The sequence below is a fragment of the Dendropsophus ebraccatus genome, chromosome 4 (assembly GCF_027789765.1).
Source record: "Dendropsophus ebraccatus isolate aDenEbr1 chromosome 4, aDenEbr1.pat, whole genome shotgun sequence".
Taxonomy (NCBI): domain Eukaryota; kingdom Metazoa; phylum Chordata; class Amphibia; order Anura; family Hylidae; genus Dendropsophus; species Dendropsophus ebraccatus.
The window spans coordinates 66,615,505-66,635,128 of NC_091457.1; the positions used below are offsets into that span (position 1 = coordinate 66,615,505).

The following is a 19,624-nucleotide window of genomic DNA, read 5'->3' on the forward strand; positions in this document are numbered from 1 at the left end:
ATATTTACATGGGGGCGGGGCTTTATGTAAGACTAGTGTACAGGTACCCCAGGCAGTAAGCCCCCTCATGTAAGTATTCTCCCTGAAAGTAAGCCTCTCTCCCCAGTACTTATCAGTCCTCCAGTACTTATCAGCTGCTGTATGTCCTGTGGGAAGTGGTGTATTCTTTCCAGTTTGACACAGTGCTCTCTGCTGCCACCTCTGTCCCAGAAAGGAACTGTTCCGAGCAGGAGAGGTTTTCTTTGGGGATTTGCTGCTGCTCTGGACAGTTCCTGACAGGGACAGAGGTGGCAGCAGGGAGCAATGTGTCAGACTGGAAAGAATATGCCACTTCCTGCAGGGCATACAGCAGCTGATAAGTGAAGACTAGAGATGAGCGAACCTCGAGCATGCTTGAATCCATCAGCGTTCGGTACTTGATTAGTGGTGGCTGCTGAAGTTGGATAAAGCCCTAAGGCTATGTGGAAAACATGGATATAGTCATTGGCTGTATCCATGTTTTCCAGACAACCTTAGAGCTTTATCCAAGTTCAGCAGCCCCAGCTAATCAAATGCCGAACATTCGGGTTCGGATGGACTCGAACCCGAACCCGGTTCGCTCATCTCTAGTGAAGATTGCTTTAATAGAAGTAAATGACAAATCTATATAACTTTATGAAACCAGTTGATTTGAAAGAAAAATATTTTTTGCCGGAGTACCCCTTTAAAGGGCCACCTAGTCCAGGGGCGGATTAACTTTACCATAGGCCCCGGGCTGTTAACCAAGCCTGGGCCCCCCCACCCCACTGTAACTATGGCAGCACTAGCCTGGCGTTCATAGTACAGGACAGATAATGTCATGATGTCCTGATTTGCGCAAAGTTGCCATAAAAAAACTGTGATTTTTTTGCAAATCATGGCGGAAGTGTAGCCAGGAGACAGTAGAAGACTAAAAGTATAAGTCTTGTTGGGTGGTCATGGGCCCCCCAAGAGCTCAGGGCCCCCGGCTTCTGCCCAAAACGCCCCTATTATAATCCACTACTGCCACCTACGCACAGGGGAGCTGGGCACATGGAACAAGTTGTAGGACAGGAGGTATGCATTCTATAGTGCCGACTATTTAATGGATTCTCCGTGAACGCCATCCAACGAAAACGCAGTGTGAACACAGCCATAGATCCCTCATGTCAGCACATGTCCTGATACTCCACATTCACCAGCTGGCTATGTATTAGGTCAGGGCTGCACTGTGGCTTCTCTATAGAGCTTCTATAGAGTTACAGGTGCAGTCCATAATAAGGGCCCGTACAGCTCCGTGTAGTCGGTCGGTCGGTCGGTCGCACTTCGGAGCAGACCCCTGCTGTATTTGCATAAATAACACGCCACTCGTCCCGCCCCCTGACGGCGCCTGCGCAGTATTAGCCAGAGTGGTAGGCGGCGGGGCCGAGCAGTAGTTGCTGGAGTCGGGTGCGCGCCTTGGAAAAATGGCGATGAGAGTGCTGCGCGGGGTGAGCAGCGTGTACTGTGCCGCCCGCCTCCTGCCCCGGAGCAAGTGTCCTGTCCGGTACCTGAGCGGAGCCGCCAGACTGCTGGCAGGTGAGTGCCGGAGCTTTATTGCACTTTGCACTGAGTTGCGTCTGGAATGGAGTTGTTCCCGGTAGGTTCCCGCAGCAACTCTGGTATAGACAGCTCAGGAGTGCGGAGTGTGCAGTGACTGGTGGTCCGATCTACAGGGGGCGAGGCTGCTCACTCACTACTATCATGTGCTTGTCCAGCCATAGCCATGGACTGACATAGGGTCTGCAGGGAGAGCACCCTGAGCAATGTATAAAGCAATAGAAGCATGGGACATTAACCATTTATATTATATATACTGGGGAGGGGGAGTATTTGTCATCCATGGGACATTAACCATTTATATTATATATACTGGGGTGGAGTATTTGTCATCCATGGGACATTACCCATTTATATTATACTGGGGAGGGGGGGGGGGGGGGGAGTATTTGTCATCCATGGGACATTAATTATTTATATCCTATATACTGGGTGGGGGGGGGTATTTGTCATTATATATACTGAGGAGGGGGTGGAGTATTTGTCATCCATTAGACATTAACCATTTATATCCTATATACTGGGGGGGAGGTGGGGTATTTATCATACATGGGATTCTCCTGTGCACAACATTTTGCAACTTTTTGGTATATTTACTGGGTTCACCAATTAAGAAAATTTGGGCGGAGCCTGATGTAGAAGGGGTGTGGCCATGGGGGTGCTTGTCAAATTGACTATGATAGGATTTATCCAGTGTCGCTAAATTTATCTCCTATCTGTGCCAGGTTATAGCTGGTGTAAACACAGGGCAGGCGCCTCATACATGGGGCTGTCTTGTTCTCCGATCAGTTGGGGGTCTAAACATTCAGACCGATAAAAAATTTTAACATGTCTCTGCAACGTTTACAGGAAGGCTATGATAAATCTGCCAAATGTAAAAGCAGCAGGATTTTGCTAAAGATCAATGTAACAATTGGCGGGCTTAGTTACATTCCCCTCCCCCCTTTTCTGGGGATGCATCCAACTTTAACAGTCACTGGTAACCGAACAATCAGAATCGGGTTGCGCTCCTCTCTACATCCCATGCAAATAAAGAGGTCTTCCATATAGCAACTCTAAACTAGCTGTGTCATTGCTGAACTGACTAGAATGCGGTGATATGTAGGTTGTGTATTATCCACACTGTAATTATTATTATGTCCTTTATACAGCAAATCAAAAGAAAAAACATTAGTAAATGGAGGACACTCTTCTCTGCTACGCTAGTGATTGCAGCTTCTGCATGCACTTCTGCAACACAAAAACATAGATGCATGCATTTGGAGCACTGGAGGTGGGGCCACCATCCCCTGAGCACCAATTATCATGGGGAAGTGGTCGAGGGCAGACCGCCCGGCCACCTCTTCCAATGATTATCAGTGAAGGAGTTTACAGCTGAGAGCATGGACCTACCTTCATCCTCGCTGCCTTGTGCCCACTAGGGAGCTATCAGCAGGTTAGATTTGTCTAACCTGCTGATAGTTTCCCTTTAAAGGAGCAGTCAGGTGATTTGAAAAATTTCACATTTTTGCCTGCTATGCATCGTTCACACGCTCAGGGATCCCCGCTGGAAGGCATTTTTCCCGTGACATGACGTGACAACTTGGGAAAATGCCTGTCCCAGCTGATGGTTCGTGCTCAGCCGATCAGTGATTGCGGCTGTGTCTATTGTTTGTCTCCCCTCCGGATTTTTCAAAGTGCTGCACTTCTCCTTTAACACAATGTGGGAACACAGTCTTGACACTTGCCCCTCCCTGAACCTGTCTGTATGGCATCTTTCCTGCACTGCAGCCTCTAGTGATCATATGACTTTCCCTAGAGGCTGCAGTATAGCTGAAAAAAGCGTGGGGAGGGGTATGCACTCTGTGCCCACTGAAAATCAGAACACCCATCATTTTGACAAGTGTCTTGCTACTCTTCGGTGTGCAGCATCTGTATAGATTTATAGATTACTGCAGACCGTAATTAATGACCTGTTAGATTGCTAATGACCCCCTATAGGCTGTGCTGAGCCCACTGCACCTGGCTCGGTTAAAGGAGAAGTCCAGTGAATTTTTATTAAACTATTGTATTGCCCCCCAAAAGTTTTATACAAATCACCAATATACACCTATTACGGGAAATGCCTATAAACTGCTTTTTTTCCCTGCACTTACTACTGCATCAAGGCTTCACTTTCTGGATAACATGGTGATGTCACGATCCGAACCCCAGAGGTGTGCGGGCTGTGGCTGCTGGAGGGGATGATGGTAGAGGGACGCTCAGTGTACCTCCAGTGCCCTGTGTCCCTCAGTGTCCACCTGTCATCATTCTCCCCAGGGGCCATAGGGAGGATACTACATTTTTTGGGAGGGAGGGAGGGAGGGGGGGGGGGAATTGCCTGCACAGAGAAGTCTAAATGCTAGATAGATGCACAGAGGGGAGTCTAACTTGTACATGAGGGCACAGAAGGCCCTAACCGCTACTACATGGAAGAAATACGATATTTCTGCACAGAAGGCCTAACTACTATATGGATGCATAGATAAGCTGAACTTCAATATAATGGTACAGAGGGGCCTGACTACTATATATGAGGGGTGGATTAATGTACAATATTAGGGTATACATAGTGGCCTTTTTACTATATTCGAGCATAGAGGGAGTCTGCTTATTATATGAGGGCTTAAATTTGGGTCTAAATTCTATATGGGGGCATAAAGTGGGCAACAGTGTAGAGCAATACACATAGGGATGGTGCCTAAATTGTTTGGCAGAGACGGGGCATCTCCAGGAAAAGTCTTCATGATGGCCGACAGAGGAAAAAGGTCACTTGCAGTTCAAGCAGAGAAGACACCCCCTGTGCTTTCAAAAATACAAAAAGTGCAATGCAACAGCAACCCACAGGTGCAAGATCTTACTGTATATACTCCTCCCAGTGTACACACGATAAACACCTGCTCTGTAGATATTGAAAAATGAGGATCTTGGCAAACTATTTGATGAAACAGTTTGCTAAGATCCTCATGGGTAACATAATCGGCTGGCGGCCCAATTATACTCTCTTGCTGAACCCCTAGCTACGCCTCTACTATGAGCGTTACATGGCATAAAAACATACTTTGTCAATCCTTCCTATATGTAGACATGGGGTGGTCCTCAGCTGCTAACTAGTCCCGGCTGGTGGGGAACATCTTCGGCAATCGCACCTGGGAGGGTGTTAGAGCTGTGCAGTGTGCAGTCTGGGGGTGTCCTGTGTAGACAATGGTGCAGGCTCTACAGAAGTTGATTTCTGTATGATTGGTCTTGGCACCTGTCTGTATTTTAGATCCTTATTGTACAGAGCTGTAATAGGGCCCCTATGATTCCCTATTGTTTTCCCCCTTGGTTGGTCAGCACATAAGTGGAATGTACTTGTGTCCATATGTATAAATGGTAATTCTCCATAGAGGATGTTTTTCTGTAGAAGTACATTAAGGACGCACTCCCCTCGCTGTACAGCCCCAGATCTGGTTTAAGCCAGAGATTTCTCGCTGCAGTCACTGAGCATATAGAGTGTGAAATGCTTGTAGACTGTACATGCTGAGTTACAACAAGTGATGTGGAATCTGAGAGAAAGAAATGGCTGGAAATTCCTACACGTGTCGTGTAACCTGGGTAATCGCATGTTACCTGATTTATATACAGCCTGGAAGTGTGTTACAGCTGGGCTTCTGTGAGTAGATGGTACAATGTAGCTTCATACCAGGATGTTTCAGCTGTATGTAACCAGTATCCTGTGGGACACCGGCAAAAGAATGGCATGCCGATATATACCACAGCATACTCACGGCAGGCTCATTGAATATAATAGACCATAGTCTACTAGTGATCATTTAATTTCCTGAACATACATATATGGCATACTAGTAGATGGAGTTTGGTTTAGTCTAATAAACATGGGCCCATCAGTACTATATCACAGTATACACTGGCATACTTTTTTTTTTTTTTTTTTTTTTTCTGTCCTGCCATATCGGTGATGTACTGCTAAAACTGAACCCATCTTAAAGAATAGTGGTGTATCCAGGCTGTCCAGAGGTGATGGGAATCCTAGTTTTGCAACAACTGGAAGGCTTCAGTTTGACACTTCTGCTTGAGACTGATAAACTCCAATCTGTGACAGTGTCGTCGGCCATACCCTTAAAGCCGACATTGTGTCATTGGTCACTGCATGGGGGTGCAGTTTTGCCTTCATGTAATGTTTGCATTTATACAGCTTCCATTACCCACATGGTGAGCTGTATAAAGTGAGCTCACCCTGTAGTAGTTGCAGTTTCATTGTGAAAGCAATACAACGGCTAAGCAGTGGCCTCTGTTACCCATATGGTAGGTGTCCTGCTTAACCTGCAGCTACATGTTTGGCATATCATGTACTTGTATATTCTGCTGTACCATCTAGGTTTAAACTATTGCACAACCTGTTAGCAAGTTTAGCATACAGAACTGCAAATTTTAATAAACGTTTAAAGGACCTGTAGCGAATCTCACAGAAAACGTTACTTAGCGAGTCGTGGTTACACCATTTTACAGTCTGTATATGTGCCCTCCTGAGATACTAGGGTTCAAAGTCTGCTTAATAATTCAGTTAATAGTCAGATGGGTGTGAAGTTTTAACAATGGGAGTGATGGGTGGGATTATACAGTTATTAGGATAGGTGTATGTTCTGCATTAAGGGCTTTGTGTGCATTATTAAAGGGAATCTGTCACTAGGTTTATGCTGCCTTAAAAGAAGGCAGCCTAAACTAATGACAGAAATGCTGAACAGATCAATGTATTACTTACATCATTTTGGTCAGCAGTTCTCCTAATATGCAGGAGAATAGGATTCTTCCCACACCCCTCCCCTGCCCTCCAGCTGCTGATTGACAGGTGACTGCCTATACACAGCATGGATAGATAACTGCCAATCAGCAGCTGGTGAGCGGAGTTTTTTGCTTTTCATGAATATCCAGGACTACTGGGCTCATGCACATAATGGAGAGGACTACTTATTGTCCATATTACTAAGGAGTATATCTCTGGATCAGCTGCACAGAACAATGTAAGTGATACATCATTCTGTTCAGCTTCTCTGTCACCAGTTTGTTACTCTTAGATGGGACAGCATCGTCCTACTGACAGTCTCTTTAATCAGGACACGCTAAGCTAATTCATGACACTAACATATCATTTTTTGGAGTTGGCTACAGGTCCTCTTTAATAAACCCTTTAAATCTTTATTATTGATTATACATGTATACTTGTAAAACTCATGCCATCTTGTTGCTTTTAATTTTGACAGCTCGCAAGTTCACAGACAAGCATGAATGGATATCGGTGGAGGACAGTGTTGGGACTGTTGGAATCAGCAAATATGCCCAGGTATTGACTTGTTTGTGTGGAATGTTACTGGCTGTGATCCCTTGACTTCTGTGAACCCTGTGCTGCAAGATTCATCTTATCGCTTTTTTTTGCCTGAACTTTGGCTGTTATGTGGTTTCCTTAACTGGCACGTCTTTATCAGTTAATGGTGAGCTGCGGTAATAAAGGTTATTTTAATGGAGAACTACTATAAACTGTTTATTCTCCTGGTAGGTGTATACTACTTTCTGTTCAGGATTACAGTCAGTGTAGCAGGATGTTCATGGTTATCATTAGTTACATGATCACACATGAGTTACATAGGCAGTTGTGTCAAAACCAGGTCTGTGGAGTCTGTAAGCCACAGCTCCGACTCCTGAATTTTTTCAGGTCCGACTCCTGCTCCTTCATAAATGGCCAGTCAGCTACCAGAGGAGTTACTTATCACACTGGCTCAGCAGATTCTCCCGAATGTCCTACATGATCCTGGGGCGACTTTTGAGGGAATAAGGAAAGCAGCTTCTCCTGTGTGTAGTGGATGCAGCCAGTCTCCAGCCTCCATGTCCTGAACAACTCACAACTAAACTAGAAGGAGCAGGTGATCTTTTAGTTTCTAACTAGATATTGACCATACACACAGAAACACCGCTAACAATGCCAGATACCTGTAATATAGAGGTCAGCCTTAGTGATATAGAGGGTTCACACATAGTGACATAGAGGGGTCACTGTGGGTGTGGGGGCATGCTATAGCACGCGCGTGCACACACACACACACACACACACACAGCCTGCTGCAGCCATAGCGCGCGTGCGCACACACACACACACACACACACACACACACACACACACACACACACACACACACACACACACACACACAGCCTGCTGCAGCCATAGCGCGCGTGCACACACACACACACACACACACACACACACACACACACACACACACACACACAGCCTGCTGCAGCCATAGCGCGCGTGCACACACACACACACACAGCCTGCTGCAGCCGTAGCGTGCACGCACACACACACAGCCTGCTGCAGCCATAGCGCGCGCGCACACACACACAGCCTGCTGCAGCCATAGCGCGCGCGGGCACACACACACAGCCTGCTGCAGCCATAGAACACTGAAGAAAAACACCACAATGAGGACAGAGGTTACTGCTACACTACTTATGTCTTCTCCTCCTCCTCCTCCTCCTCCTCCTCCTCCTCCTCCTCCTCCTCTATTACACACGATATCTTCATATTACACTGCTGTTTATATACAGGCATCCAGGAAGAGAAGAGCACAGATCTTCCCCCCCCCACACACAATGGACTCTTCCAGCTCAGAAACAAACTGCCAAATAGTGACTGACATCTTTTCCATGACCACCCTTATGTAATAGGGCCAGTGTCCTATAAGAATGTTGCTCATAATATGTATTGATGAGCAAAACTTGTTCTAAGATTTTTTTAAAAGCTGGTTGGTACATTTTTCCAACTTCAGCCAAAACTAGCTCCGACTCCACGACTCAGACTCCGACTCCACAGCCCTGTTCAAAAACCCAGATTTCTGCAGCAGATATATATCTATATCTTTATATTATATTGTATTCTTATCCTGTGGATCTGTATGAGCAATAGTCCCATTGTCATCAGTAGGGGGTAATTCTCAGCTTTTCTGCTCGTAATCAGATATTTCTAATGCATATAAACAACAGGTTAGCAGAAGTCACATTTGCATTGGATGCTTATTGCCCTTGGAATTTGATGTGGACATGGGTGCAGAATTCATGGCAAAATCCACATCAAATTCTGAAGGTGTAAATATGTCCTAAGGGCTTTAGGGCATTTTATGCCTTTAGAATTTAACAGAACAATTAGTAAAACCTGATGATATTAGCAGGACAAGCCAAATGACTGTGTACAATGGCCCCAGGAGCATTCAAGTTTTTTTTTTCCCCATCTAAGGCTGGGTTCACACTACATTTTTGCAGTACATTTTATTAAATCCGTTTTTACAACTCAATGGAAAAAAAAAATTTTGGGGAAAAAAAGGATTGCAAATATGTAGTGTGAATTCAAGAGTAATTCTGCCGACTGGGCTGGGCTTTCAATGAAATGCCAAAATGGTTGACAGAACATCAGCCCTGTGCCCTATGGGAGTGGCCTAGATTGTGTATGCATTAGGCTGGCTTGGGGGGGGGGGGGGTCAGATTGTGGGTACAGAGTCTCTTTAAAGTATAGTATGCAATAGAGTGCATAGATTTCAGTATTTGCCTGTCAGTATATATTACTTACACCTAACCACAGTCTCGCTTGTGTATGGTTTCTCTTTCAGGAGTCATTAGGAGATGTTGTGTACTGTAGTCTTCCTGAAGTTGGAACCAAGCTCAATAAAATGGGTATGTTCCTTTGCTTTTTGACGCTTGTCTACAATATTGGACCTACCACTACACAGGGGTTAAATAATACTGCCACATCCTGACCCTTGTTACCACTGCCTAATGACTTAAAAATACCACCAGTACTGCTACTGAAAAAAAAAAACACATGCAGAGTCCAGCATTACTCCAAGTAATAGTAGGGAGTGCAGTTACATAGATTGAATCACAGGTGGCGTCTTCTCTCATCAGAGTTGTCACTCCGCTTTTCTTCTCCATTTGATCCAGGCCATGATGAAGACTACTTTTAGCCGTGACTTGTTCTTGTAGCATCCATTAAAGTGACTCTGTACCCACAATCTGTCCCCCCTAAACCACTTGTACCTTTGGATAGCTGCTTCTAATCAAAAATCTGTCCTGGGGTCCGTTCGGCAGGGGATGCAGTTATTGTCATAAAAACAACTTTTAATCCGGCAGCGCTGTGTCTAACGTCCGGGGCTTACATTTGTATATGCATTAGGCTGGCACCACCTCTCTGTCCCTCCTCCCCCACCCTCCTCAGCATTAGGAATGATCCAGGAACATTTACTGCTGTTTGAGCTTTGCACAGGTGTATTAACGATCCAGCCCATGTTCATTATACACACAGGTGGGGAATAGGAAGCAATCTGCCTGGAGTATTCCTAATGCTGAGGAGGGTGGGGAGGAAGGACAGAGAGGTGGTGCCAGCCTAATGCATATACAAATGTAAGCCCCGGCCGTTAGACACATCGCTGCAAGATTAAAAGTTGTTTTTATGACAATAACTGCGTCCCTTGCCGAACGGACCCCAGGACTGATCTTGGATTAAAGGCAGCTATCCGAAGGTACAAGTGGTTTGGGGGGGGGGGGGGACAGATTGTGGGTACAGAGTCGCTTTAACTATATAACTATGTAACTAGATCTGTCAGCTCTCCTGTTTGTCCTCACCTCTTTACCAAATCCCCATCTGTAGTGCCCCAACATCATTAGTTCCTCCTATTTAAGACCCATTCAGCAATTATCTCTTCTGTTCCTCCACTGTTAATATCTCCCTTATTACCCTGACACTAAAGATCCCTCCACGCTATTATTCTTCCTAATTTGTAATAATCCCTTCTTTGTCCCAAAGTAGCAATAATCCCCCTCCTCTGCCCATAAATAGGAATAATATCCTCTGCCCCCAAGTACGGATAATTCCATTTCCTGTGCCCCCTAAGGAATGTTTTCTCTTTTACCCCCGAAAAAAATGCTACTCACCTCTCCAGTTGCTTCCACGCTGTGTCCTGCTCAATGCTGCCTAATGCAGCTACACATCGATCTTGTGGAGCAGCCTGTGCCAGGCAGACATCCACAGCTGCTCTAGATTACTTTTGGATCACAGGCCTAATGCAGCCTGAGGTCTGGAAGTGAAATACCCAGAGCAGAGAGCTGATTGCTCACTGCTCTGTGCCTCCTGTCAGCTGTGTCTGTGCCTTTAGGCCTCATTCACACGTTCAGTAGTTTTTCAGGACCATATATTATGTTTGCAAAAAATGTCTGTAGTGCATGCATAATCTGTATTTTCTTGCGGATGTTTCAGGTGTTTGTTCCGTAGAAATTACAGATCCGCAAAGATTATGGATGCTTCTATTCTATGGGTGAATTTGTTCCACAATTACATCCATACTAGGACATGTTCTATATTTTTTTTTACAGTACAGATTGTGGATCTGTAAAACAATGGGCATTGTAAATAGCCCAATAGAAATCAATGTGCCTTAAATTTACGGAACGTGTAAATAAGGCCTTACAAGAACAGATAATAGCGGTGGCTCTCGGTAGAGTACATGGAGTCTGGCGTCAGACTGCGGTCCCTGCTTTTGCACACATTCTGTTGTGTGGTATGCTATTGGTGTAGTGACATAATATGTGTATAAGAGCAGAGACATCAGTCTATTGCTGAACTCTCTGCTCCTGTACTGCAGTGAGCGGTCATACATATAATATATGCATGACTGCTCACTGTGCCTCAAGGGCTGTATAATCTGCTGCCTGAGGAAAGATCTTTGTCTGTGCCTCACGGCAGATGCGGCCTGTATAGGAAATATAGATGCCAGTAGTGCAGACCATCTAACTATTCAATACAGCCGAGTGCTTTATTTTCAAATGTGGCGCTCACTCTGCAAGCCTACTTGCTCATTTTCCCTATAAGTAGGTGGGTGGATGTTGAGTAGTAGGCGTTCTTGGTGAACCATGCTTTTATTTGAAAATAAAGCACCAGTCCCTATCTGACGGTGAGCTGAGCACACAGGTGATAGGAACAACCAGGACTGTGCCGTCTTTCCAAGGAGCCCCAAACTGGCTGTTTTGAAGGATCTACATATCATAAACCATGCAATGTGGAAATTCTCTTGGTTGAGGCTAAAGGGTTTAGGGCCATATTGCTGAAACATTCAGCACAACAAGGCAGCATGCAGTAAATACACCTCTGCCTGAATGTCACAATAAAGATATATATGTAACTGTGTGTATGATAAAGAACTGGTCAAGATGGTAAGATTACTGCATTACCTTAGAGAGAGGGGGGAGCTGTAAACCATACACATTTTAGTTCATAGTTCTTTTGTTCTCTAGTTTAAGCCAGTACTATTAGTGATTAGACCATATTAGTAAGTTTATATGTCTTTGAATTATTTTTTTTAAATACAATTTTCTCATACTGGATAACCCCTTTAACTTAGACTAGTGGTGTTTACTTACCAGGCATTGCTGTAGGCTGATTGAATCATTATAATAATCTCATCTTGTATTGTTTGTTTTACATAATTTCTTCTCTTTGCTATAGATGAGTTTGGAACATTAGAGAGTGTAAAAGCTGCTAGTGAACTCTTCTCTCCTTTGACTGGAGAAGTTACAGCAATAAATGAAGCTCTGACAGATAATCCAGGCTTGGTGAATAAATCCTGCTATGATGAAGGTAAATAGAGTAATGTTCTGTTGTGACTGACAGTCTACAAATGAAGTGATCACCCTTTGTTAATACTGCACCTAAGGTAGTCTTAAACTGTACCTTAAACTGTTACATGTTAGATTCTGTACACTGTGATCCCCTGCAGTTTGAAGAAGGTGGTGGCTTACTCACAAAAAAGTGCGTCTAATTAAGCGACACTTAGATCACCATATGGTATGTTCACACTGAGCAAAATACGGCGGATCTCTCTGCGACGGAATCCCGCAGTGCTCAGTTTCCTGATGTGAGTAAATGAGGGCGCGCGCTCCTCAGCTGCCGCTGCTCGAGGTAGTGACGCTCTCCAATAGAGGGGCTATGGCACACTGAGACAGACTGGATTCTGCCTGAACATACACTGAGGGTATAGTGATCAAAGTACAGTTCAACTGGATGTCAAGTACAAAGAAGTGAATCGCTTTGTTGGCTTAGCAATCTGCTTATAAGCCAGCTGCCTTGGAAGTCTGTGCTGCTCTGCCCGAGGTGCCTGGTCCAGGTTTCCAGGACTGGATACAGCTTTTCCTGGCACCTGGGGTGGAGTGGCATGGACTTCAAAAGCCAAATAAGGCCCATTCGGCAGATTATTGCTCCATGTAATAAAGACAGCAATCAGCCAATGACAACCATTATCAGCTGATCGCGTCACTAGGTCCAGACCTAAAATCATTGGCCGCTGACTGCACATCGCTACGTGCGATGGCTGATGAATCTGTAAAGAAATTAATAAACTGTATATGTTACCTCTCCATGCTCTCCGATGTCTTTAGCGCTGAAGTTGTACCAAGTGATGGCTAACCTTGACACTCCAGCTGTTGCAAAACTACAATTTCCATCATACCTGGGCAGCCTAAGCCATATCTTTGGTTGTTCAGGCATGATGAGAATTGTAGTTTTGCAACAGCTGGGGTGTCAAGGTTAACCATCACTGATTGTACCTGTGGCTGTGCAAAGAAGACATGAAGAGCATTGAGAAGTAATGAATACAGTTTATCATTTACTATATACAACAAGGATTGCACGCCACTGCCAACTATGTTTGTGCAGTCCTTGCTGCAGAATAATCGAGCCGTGTGATGGGCTTAGTAAACAAACGCAGATCTAGCAGATCGGTGCTTGTTTACTAAAGTGATCAGACTCTGTAATATGTCCTTCGTGTCTCATACTACTAAAGTTTTGTCCTCCAACAGGAATTTTATTTTATTTTTTCAGTTTAAAAATCTTTGGTGTTAAACTTTTTATTTTAGAATTGGAAACTAACTTTTATTTCTGTAACATTGATTATGGATTACAGCCAATTAAAACCCAAAAGTCAGTATTTTAGGAAATTAGAATAATTAACCCAAAACACCTGCAGTGACTTCCTAAGTGTTATAAAAGGTCCCTTAGGGTAGTATTACACGCGCCGATGGGGCCCGATAATACCTGTAAACGAGTGCCCATCTGCTAGATGGGCGCTCATTTACTGGGCCTATTACACGGCCCAATAATCGTTTAGCAAGGGCTGCAAGGATATCGTTACCGAGTCCCACGCTCTCTAGCTTCAGAGCGGCCTGTCAGTCGCCGGCCGCGCACCGCTATTACACGTAGCGATGCCTGGTCGGTGCCCGACAAATATAGGTTCTAACCTACATCAACGATCAGCCGATCACACCGATGATCGGCTGATCGTTGTCTTTATTACACGTAGCAATAATCGGCCGAATTGGACCGATTTTTCGTTCCGTGTAATAGTACCCCTAGTCTTGTTCAGTATGCAACACAATCATGGGGAAGACTGTTGACCTGGCAGATGTCCAGAAGGCAGTCATTCACACACTCCTTAAGGAGGGTAAGCCACAAAAGTTCATTGCTAAAGAAGCTGGCTGTTCTCAGAGTGCTGTATCAAAGCATATTAATGGAAAGTTGAGTGAAAGGAAAAAGTGTGGTAGAAAAAGGTGCACAAGCAACTGGGAGAACCGCAGTCTTAACAGGATTGTAACGAAAATGCCATTCCAAAATTTGGGAGAGATTCACAAAGAGTGGACTGCTGTTGGAGTAAGTGCTTTAAAAGCCACCACATACAGATGTCTGCAGGACATGGGCTACAAGTGTTGCATCCCATGTGTCAGGCTACTCCTTACCAATAAACAATGTCAGAAGCGTCTTATCTGGGCCAAGAAAAAGAAGAACTGGACTGTTGATCAGTGGTCCAAGGGGCTGATTTCAGATGAAAGTAAATTTTGCATTTCATTTGGAAATCAAGGTCCCAGAGTCTGGAGGAAGAGTGGAGAGGCACAATCCAAGCTGCTTGAAGTCGTGTGAAGTTTCCACACTCAGTGATGGTTTGGGGAGCCATGTCATCGGCTGGTGTAGGTTCACTAGGTTTCGTCAACGCTGCCGTCTATCAGGAAATTTTAGAGCACTTCATGCTTCCCTGTGCTGAAAAGATTTTTGGAGATGGAAATTTCATCTTCCAGCAGTATCTGGCACCTGTCCACACTGCCAAAAGTACCAGACCTTAACCCCATAGAGAATTTATGGGGTATTGTCAAGAGGAAGATGAAAGACACCAGACCCAACAATGCAGACGAGCTGAAGGCCACTATCAAAGCAACTTGGGCTTCAATAACACCTCTGCAGTGTCATCAGCTGATCCCCCCCCCCCCCATCTTACCCCGCATTAAAGGACAACTCCAATGAAAAACTTTTTCCCAGTAACTGAAGCACATTACAGTTATATAACTGTGTAATGTGCTTCAATCACCTATCTGCCTCCCTTCCCTGCCTTTTCCCCCCTCCACCCCCCCAGCAGGAAATGCACTAAAGTCAGATACCTAATTACTGTCCTCACCAAGCTTCTTGTGACGATAAGTCATCAGCAGTAGGGCTGCTCTAGCTCCTGTTACACCAGCCTCCCCCTCCCCTGCCTTGTTAGGTGACTGAGCTTGCTCAGCTCAGATTGGCTGAACAACTGCAAGCCATCTCAGTCATGTCACTTGCTTAACTTCTCTGTGACTGACTCCCAGCACGTAGGCAGCCCCCCCTCATACTCTCTCCTGCTGCCGAGTGGACTCAGTGAGTGAAAGAGTTCTGTCACTTGTTAATCTTCCCTCCTTGTGCAGATGTCACTTTGCAATGTACACTACATTGCAAAGTGGAAGTATGTGTGTGCAGCTTCAGTGCAGGGGCTGACAACCTGTGATTATACAGCAGCCTGATTGAAGAGAGCGCGAGAGGGGGTCATGTGTATGATGGGAGTTGAAGTGAATGGAGGGGCAGGCACTTGCAATGTCACAGCAGCCAAAGTGCATCATGGGAAGCTGAAACCAGGAAGTAAGGAAGAAATGAACACCAGGACTAGAGATCAGGCAGTATGCAGACGGTGGGAAATTCAAAACAGTAACAGCTCAGGAGGGATGATAAGTATATAAACTGTTTCTGATTGGGTTTTTTTTTTTTTTTTTTTTTTTCTTCGCACCGGAGTTGTCCTTTAATGCTGCCATTCATGCAAAAGGTGCCCCGACCAAGTATTGAGGGAATTTACTGTACAGACTTTTCATTTGGTCGACATTTCTGTGTTAAACTTTTTTTTTCAGTTGGGTTTTTCTTGGCTGTAATCCATAAATCATTAACTTTAACAGAAATAAACGCTTGAAAAAGTTCACTCTGTATGTAATGACTCTATAGAATAAGGTCACTTTTTGAATTTGATTACTGAAAAAAAATTGTTCTAATTTATTGCAAACCACTGTATATATAGGTGGCCTGTGATTGCCTAAAGCTTCATCTGTTTGTTTTTTTTCTCTCTCATACAGGGTGGCTAATAAAGGTAACAGTCGATGTTCCCTCGGAGCTGGATGATCTGATGAGTGAGGATGCCTATGAGAAATATGTAAAATCAATAGAAGACTGAACAAGGCACCGCTATCACATTGTAGTCCTGTTTAGATTCAGTATAGTGGTACACGGGAGGGCACATGCCCCCCAAGGTTGGTGGACGTGCTTACTACAGGAATAACTGTTAACCACTCTGTCCCTCCTCGTAGCTTTAAGTTGAACTGGTCGACAAAGAAGCAACTTCAGGATCCTTTGTTTAAGTCTTGTTTTCTCTTTTTTAAGAAGAATTTATCTGAAATTTTTACTGTGAACACAAATAATTAACAAGATGTTAGTTTTTCCTGGCAACTTTTGTCCTGTTCTGACTGCAGCAGAAACACTAAGACACTTTCCAAAGACTGTTCTTTACTTCTGTTCTGGCTTCTCTCATAAAAGAAAGTGATTGTCTGTCTATTATGGAGAGTGTGTCTTCTACAATTATGGTGCCAGGAGCTAAATGCTTCCTCTTTAATACATTGTGTGATTAAAAGGATAATCTGAAAAATGTTTGTGTCATTGCACGTTCTATATATGCAGCACAACACAAAACAGTTATGTGATCCATCGCTGTGTCTCTAAGGGCTGTTCTCATTGGCTGACTTTGTACTAGAAATTCCTGAGCAAAAAGTCTTACTGATCTTTGTTCTGAGCTACCCCTTAGGCCTCATTCACACGTCTGTAGTTCTGTCCACAGATCACTATCTTCTGTATGGAGGTTTGTGAATTGTGGACCACTACGGACATGTGAATGAGGCCTAAGGGGGAATTCATAATTTCCTGTGCCACAACAGATTAGCAAAATTGGGAATTACATTTGTGAACTTTTTTCCTTTCAAATTGGGCGTTTGCAAAATCATGTGGCCTGTGCAAAAAGTTTTCTCCCCATAGTGTATAAAATCTATATCTGTTACTGTTATAACTTTTAAAATCTAAATCAACAGTATGTTATATGACAATTTGTGCAATTTACATTCACTTTTTTGTTATCATGGGAAACATGGCACTTCCTGTGTTTAGGCTTTTAGCCTTTTTTTTTTTCCTTAAGCAGTTAAAAAAACTAGAAATTCCGTGTTTCCCAGGTCATCTGATCTCACAGAGAAGGCAGTCATGTGATTCATGGACACATTGAGCCGTGACACTCTGTGCCACGGCTGCCTTTAGAATACTGGACCTGGATTTCTGGTATATCTACAAGGTATAAAGTACAAAACTTGTGTGGCAGTGTTTAGTGCTGCAGGCTCCCATCCTGCTTTACAGCAATATTTCACAGGGAGGGAGGAGACATGCTGCATCGGCTCTGTGACTCTTAAGCTTGGAAGGGAAAACATGATTTTATAATAGTCATTAGCTTAGGGATATATAGCATTTGTTTTATTTATATCTGCAAATCTGGGCTGAAATCGAGCTGACAGTTCCCTAAAGGAAAACTGTCCAAATCTAAAAATCCTGGGCAGGGGGAACATAATAAAGTCAGATTTACCCAACCCTGTGCCCACAGTTGCCACTCACTGACCCCCATCGGTCTCCTGCATTGTCACTTTCTGGCTCAGAAATGTTTTACCACAATGCCGCTCTGAATCCTGCCGTTACCGGGTGCTATTAGTGTGGGTCCATCGCTGTGCCTGCCTGCTCATTTAAATGCAGCTGTCATATCTGACAGCTGTATTTAAATGTCCATCCCTGGTGTCTAGTGGGGGGGATCATAGAGGGGGGGGGGGATCCTTATTCTTTCCCAACCGGGCCTCAACGTCGCACTCATGCTGATCCTGGCTCGGCAAGCCATATATCAGGGCTGCAACAGCCTCATAGAGATCAGTGCAGTATATATTATACAGCACTGATCGATTAGAAGTCCCCCAGGGGCATTTCTAAATGCATGTGAAGGGGGGAAAATTTTTTATTTATTTATAAAATGGGAAAAGGGGGGGTCAAACTATTAGGGGATGGGTTTTTGTTAAACACAAAATTTATCACATTCTTGATTTTGCACATAGTGCAAAATTGCTGATTTTTGATCAGATGCAGAAAAATTGTAATAAGTGATCAAAAGTCTCATATACAAAAGCAAGTTCAGGGGATGTCTATTTTTCCATGAAGAGTTCACAAAAAACTAAACACAAAAAAATTAAAGTTTTTATATACTGTAGTTGTCATCACAAACCAACAGGGTTATATCTTATGTTCAGGGGATGCCTTATTTTAAGCTTTTTACTATAGGCCAAACTGTACTTTGCAAGTTTTTTTTTTTGCATTTACACAATTAGTAGTGGAAAAAATAAGGACTGATGTGGGTCTGTAGGTGAAAAAAATGCAAGCACTATGGCTTTTAAATATTAGGAAACAAGCGCAAAAGCGAAAATTGGCTTGGTTCTTGAAGTGTCACTTCACAAAACCTTTTCAAAACATGTCAAAAATTCTGATTGTTCCAACTCATACTGATCATCTCAAGGGGACATAGTCTGTCTATTGTCATCTGTCAATGAGTCTTGCTGTAAAGCATGTCACTAAATGCTGTTAATATTTGGCTAGGGCAATATGGAAGCTCCTATAATATACAAAAAGTGAAAAATAAATAAATTTCAAGTCAGAAAATAGAAACAGATTAGAATAAAACACGTTCTAGTATCTGACTCTAATGTGTAAAATACAATTTAGCTGACACATTCCTTTTAAGGCTGTGTGATACTACAGAAGCTTTTTTTTTTTTTTTTTAACGGACACTGGTTTTAAACCAAAAGCCAGATGCAGTCTAGCATAAATCAGAAGTATAAGTCCTTAATTTATAGTTCCCATTCTCTTTGAATTCACGCTTATTGTTGGCTCAAACTACAGTGGCATTTAAAAAAAAAAAAAAAAAACTGCTGTGTGATGACAGCCTTAAAGGGGTTATCCAGGTTTAGGAAAATATGGTAATTTTCTTCCAGCAACAGCACCACTCTAAATTTGGGTGTGATACTGCAGCTCCGTTCTATTGAAGTAAATGGAGCTGTGCTTTTTTTTTCTAATTCTGGACAACCCCTTTAATGGCATATGTACCATTACTATGATAAAAAAAAAACTCCTACCTTATATGTAATGAAACAACAACAAAAAAAACTTCTTGTGCATCATGTGATTGCCAATCAGTGGTTATGTGCAATACTACCGGCATTGGAAAGCCCACTGGCTAAGCAGTGATGTTACTGGTACATCACATGGCTGCTGATTTACAGCTATATGCCAAGAATTAAAGGGGTTATCTGGGTAACAAACATTCTAAACAATTCCCCTTCCCAATACAACCCTATGTGTAACATGTATAACCTATCTTTTGCACCCTTTTTCTGCTCATTATCTAAAATACTCTCGGTCCATGCAAACCACGATCAGCTTTTGTGGTCAGAGGACATGTGATCTCCTCTCTGGGGGCTGGGTTAGCTGTCTATTGACTTGGTAACCCGA

The 19,624-nt window shown here is 43.7% G+C and overlaps 1 protein-coding gene across 1 annotated transcript; it reads left to right on the forward strand.

Annotated features, from left to right (window-relative positions):
- Positions 1 to 1,415: 1,415 nt before the first annotated feature.
- GCSH (glycine cleavage system protein H) lies at positions 1,416 to 16,688 on the forward strand. The gene is made up of 5 exons (XM_069968479.1): positions 1,416 to 1,575; positions 6,879 to 6,958; positions 9,279 to 9,342; positions 12,167 to 12,298; positions 16,123 to 16,688. Exons 1-5 carry the CDS (start codon positions 1,464 to 1,466, stop codon positions 16,218 to 16,220), a joined length of 486 nt encoding a protein of 161 aa, XP_069824580.1. The 5' UTR covers positions 1,416 to 1,463; the 3' UTR covers positions 16,221 to 16,688.
- The last annotated feature ends 2,936 nt before the right edge of the window (positions 16,689 to 19,624 follow it).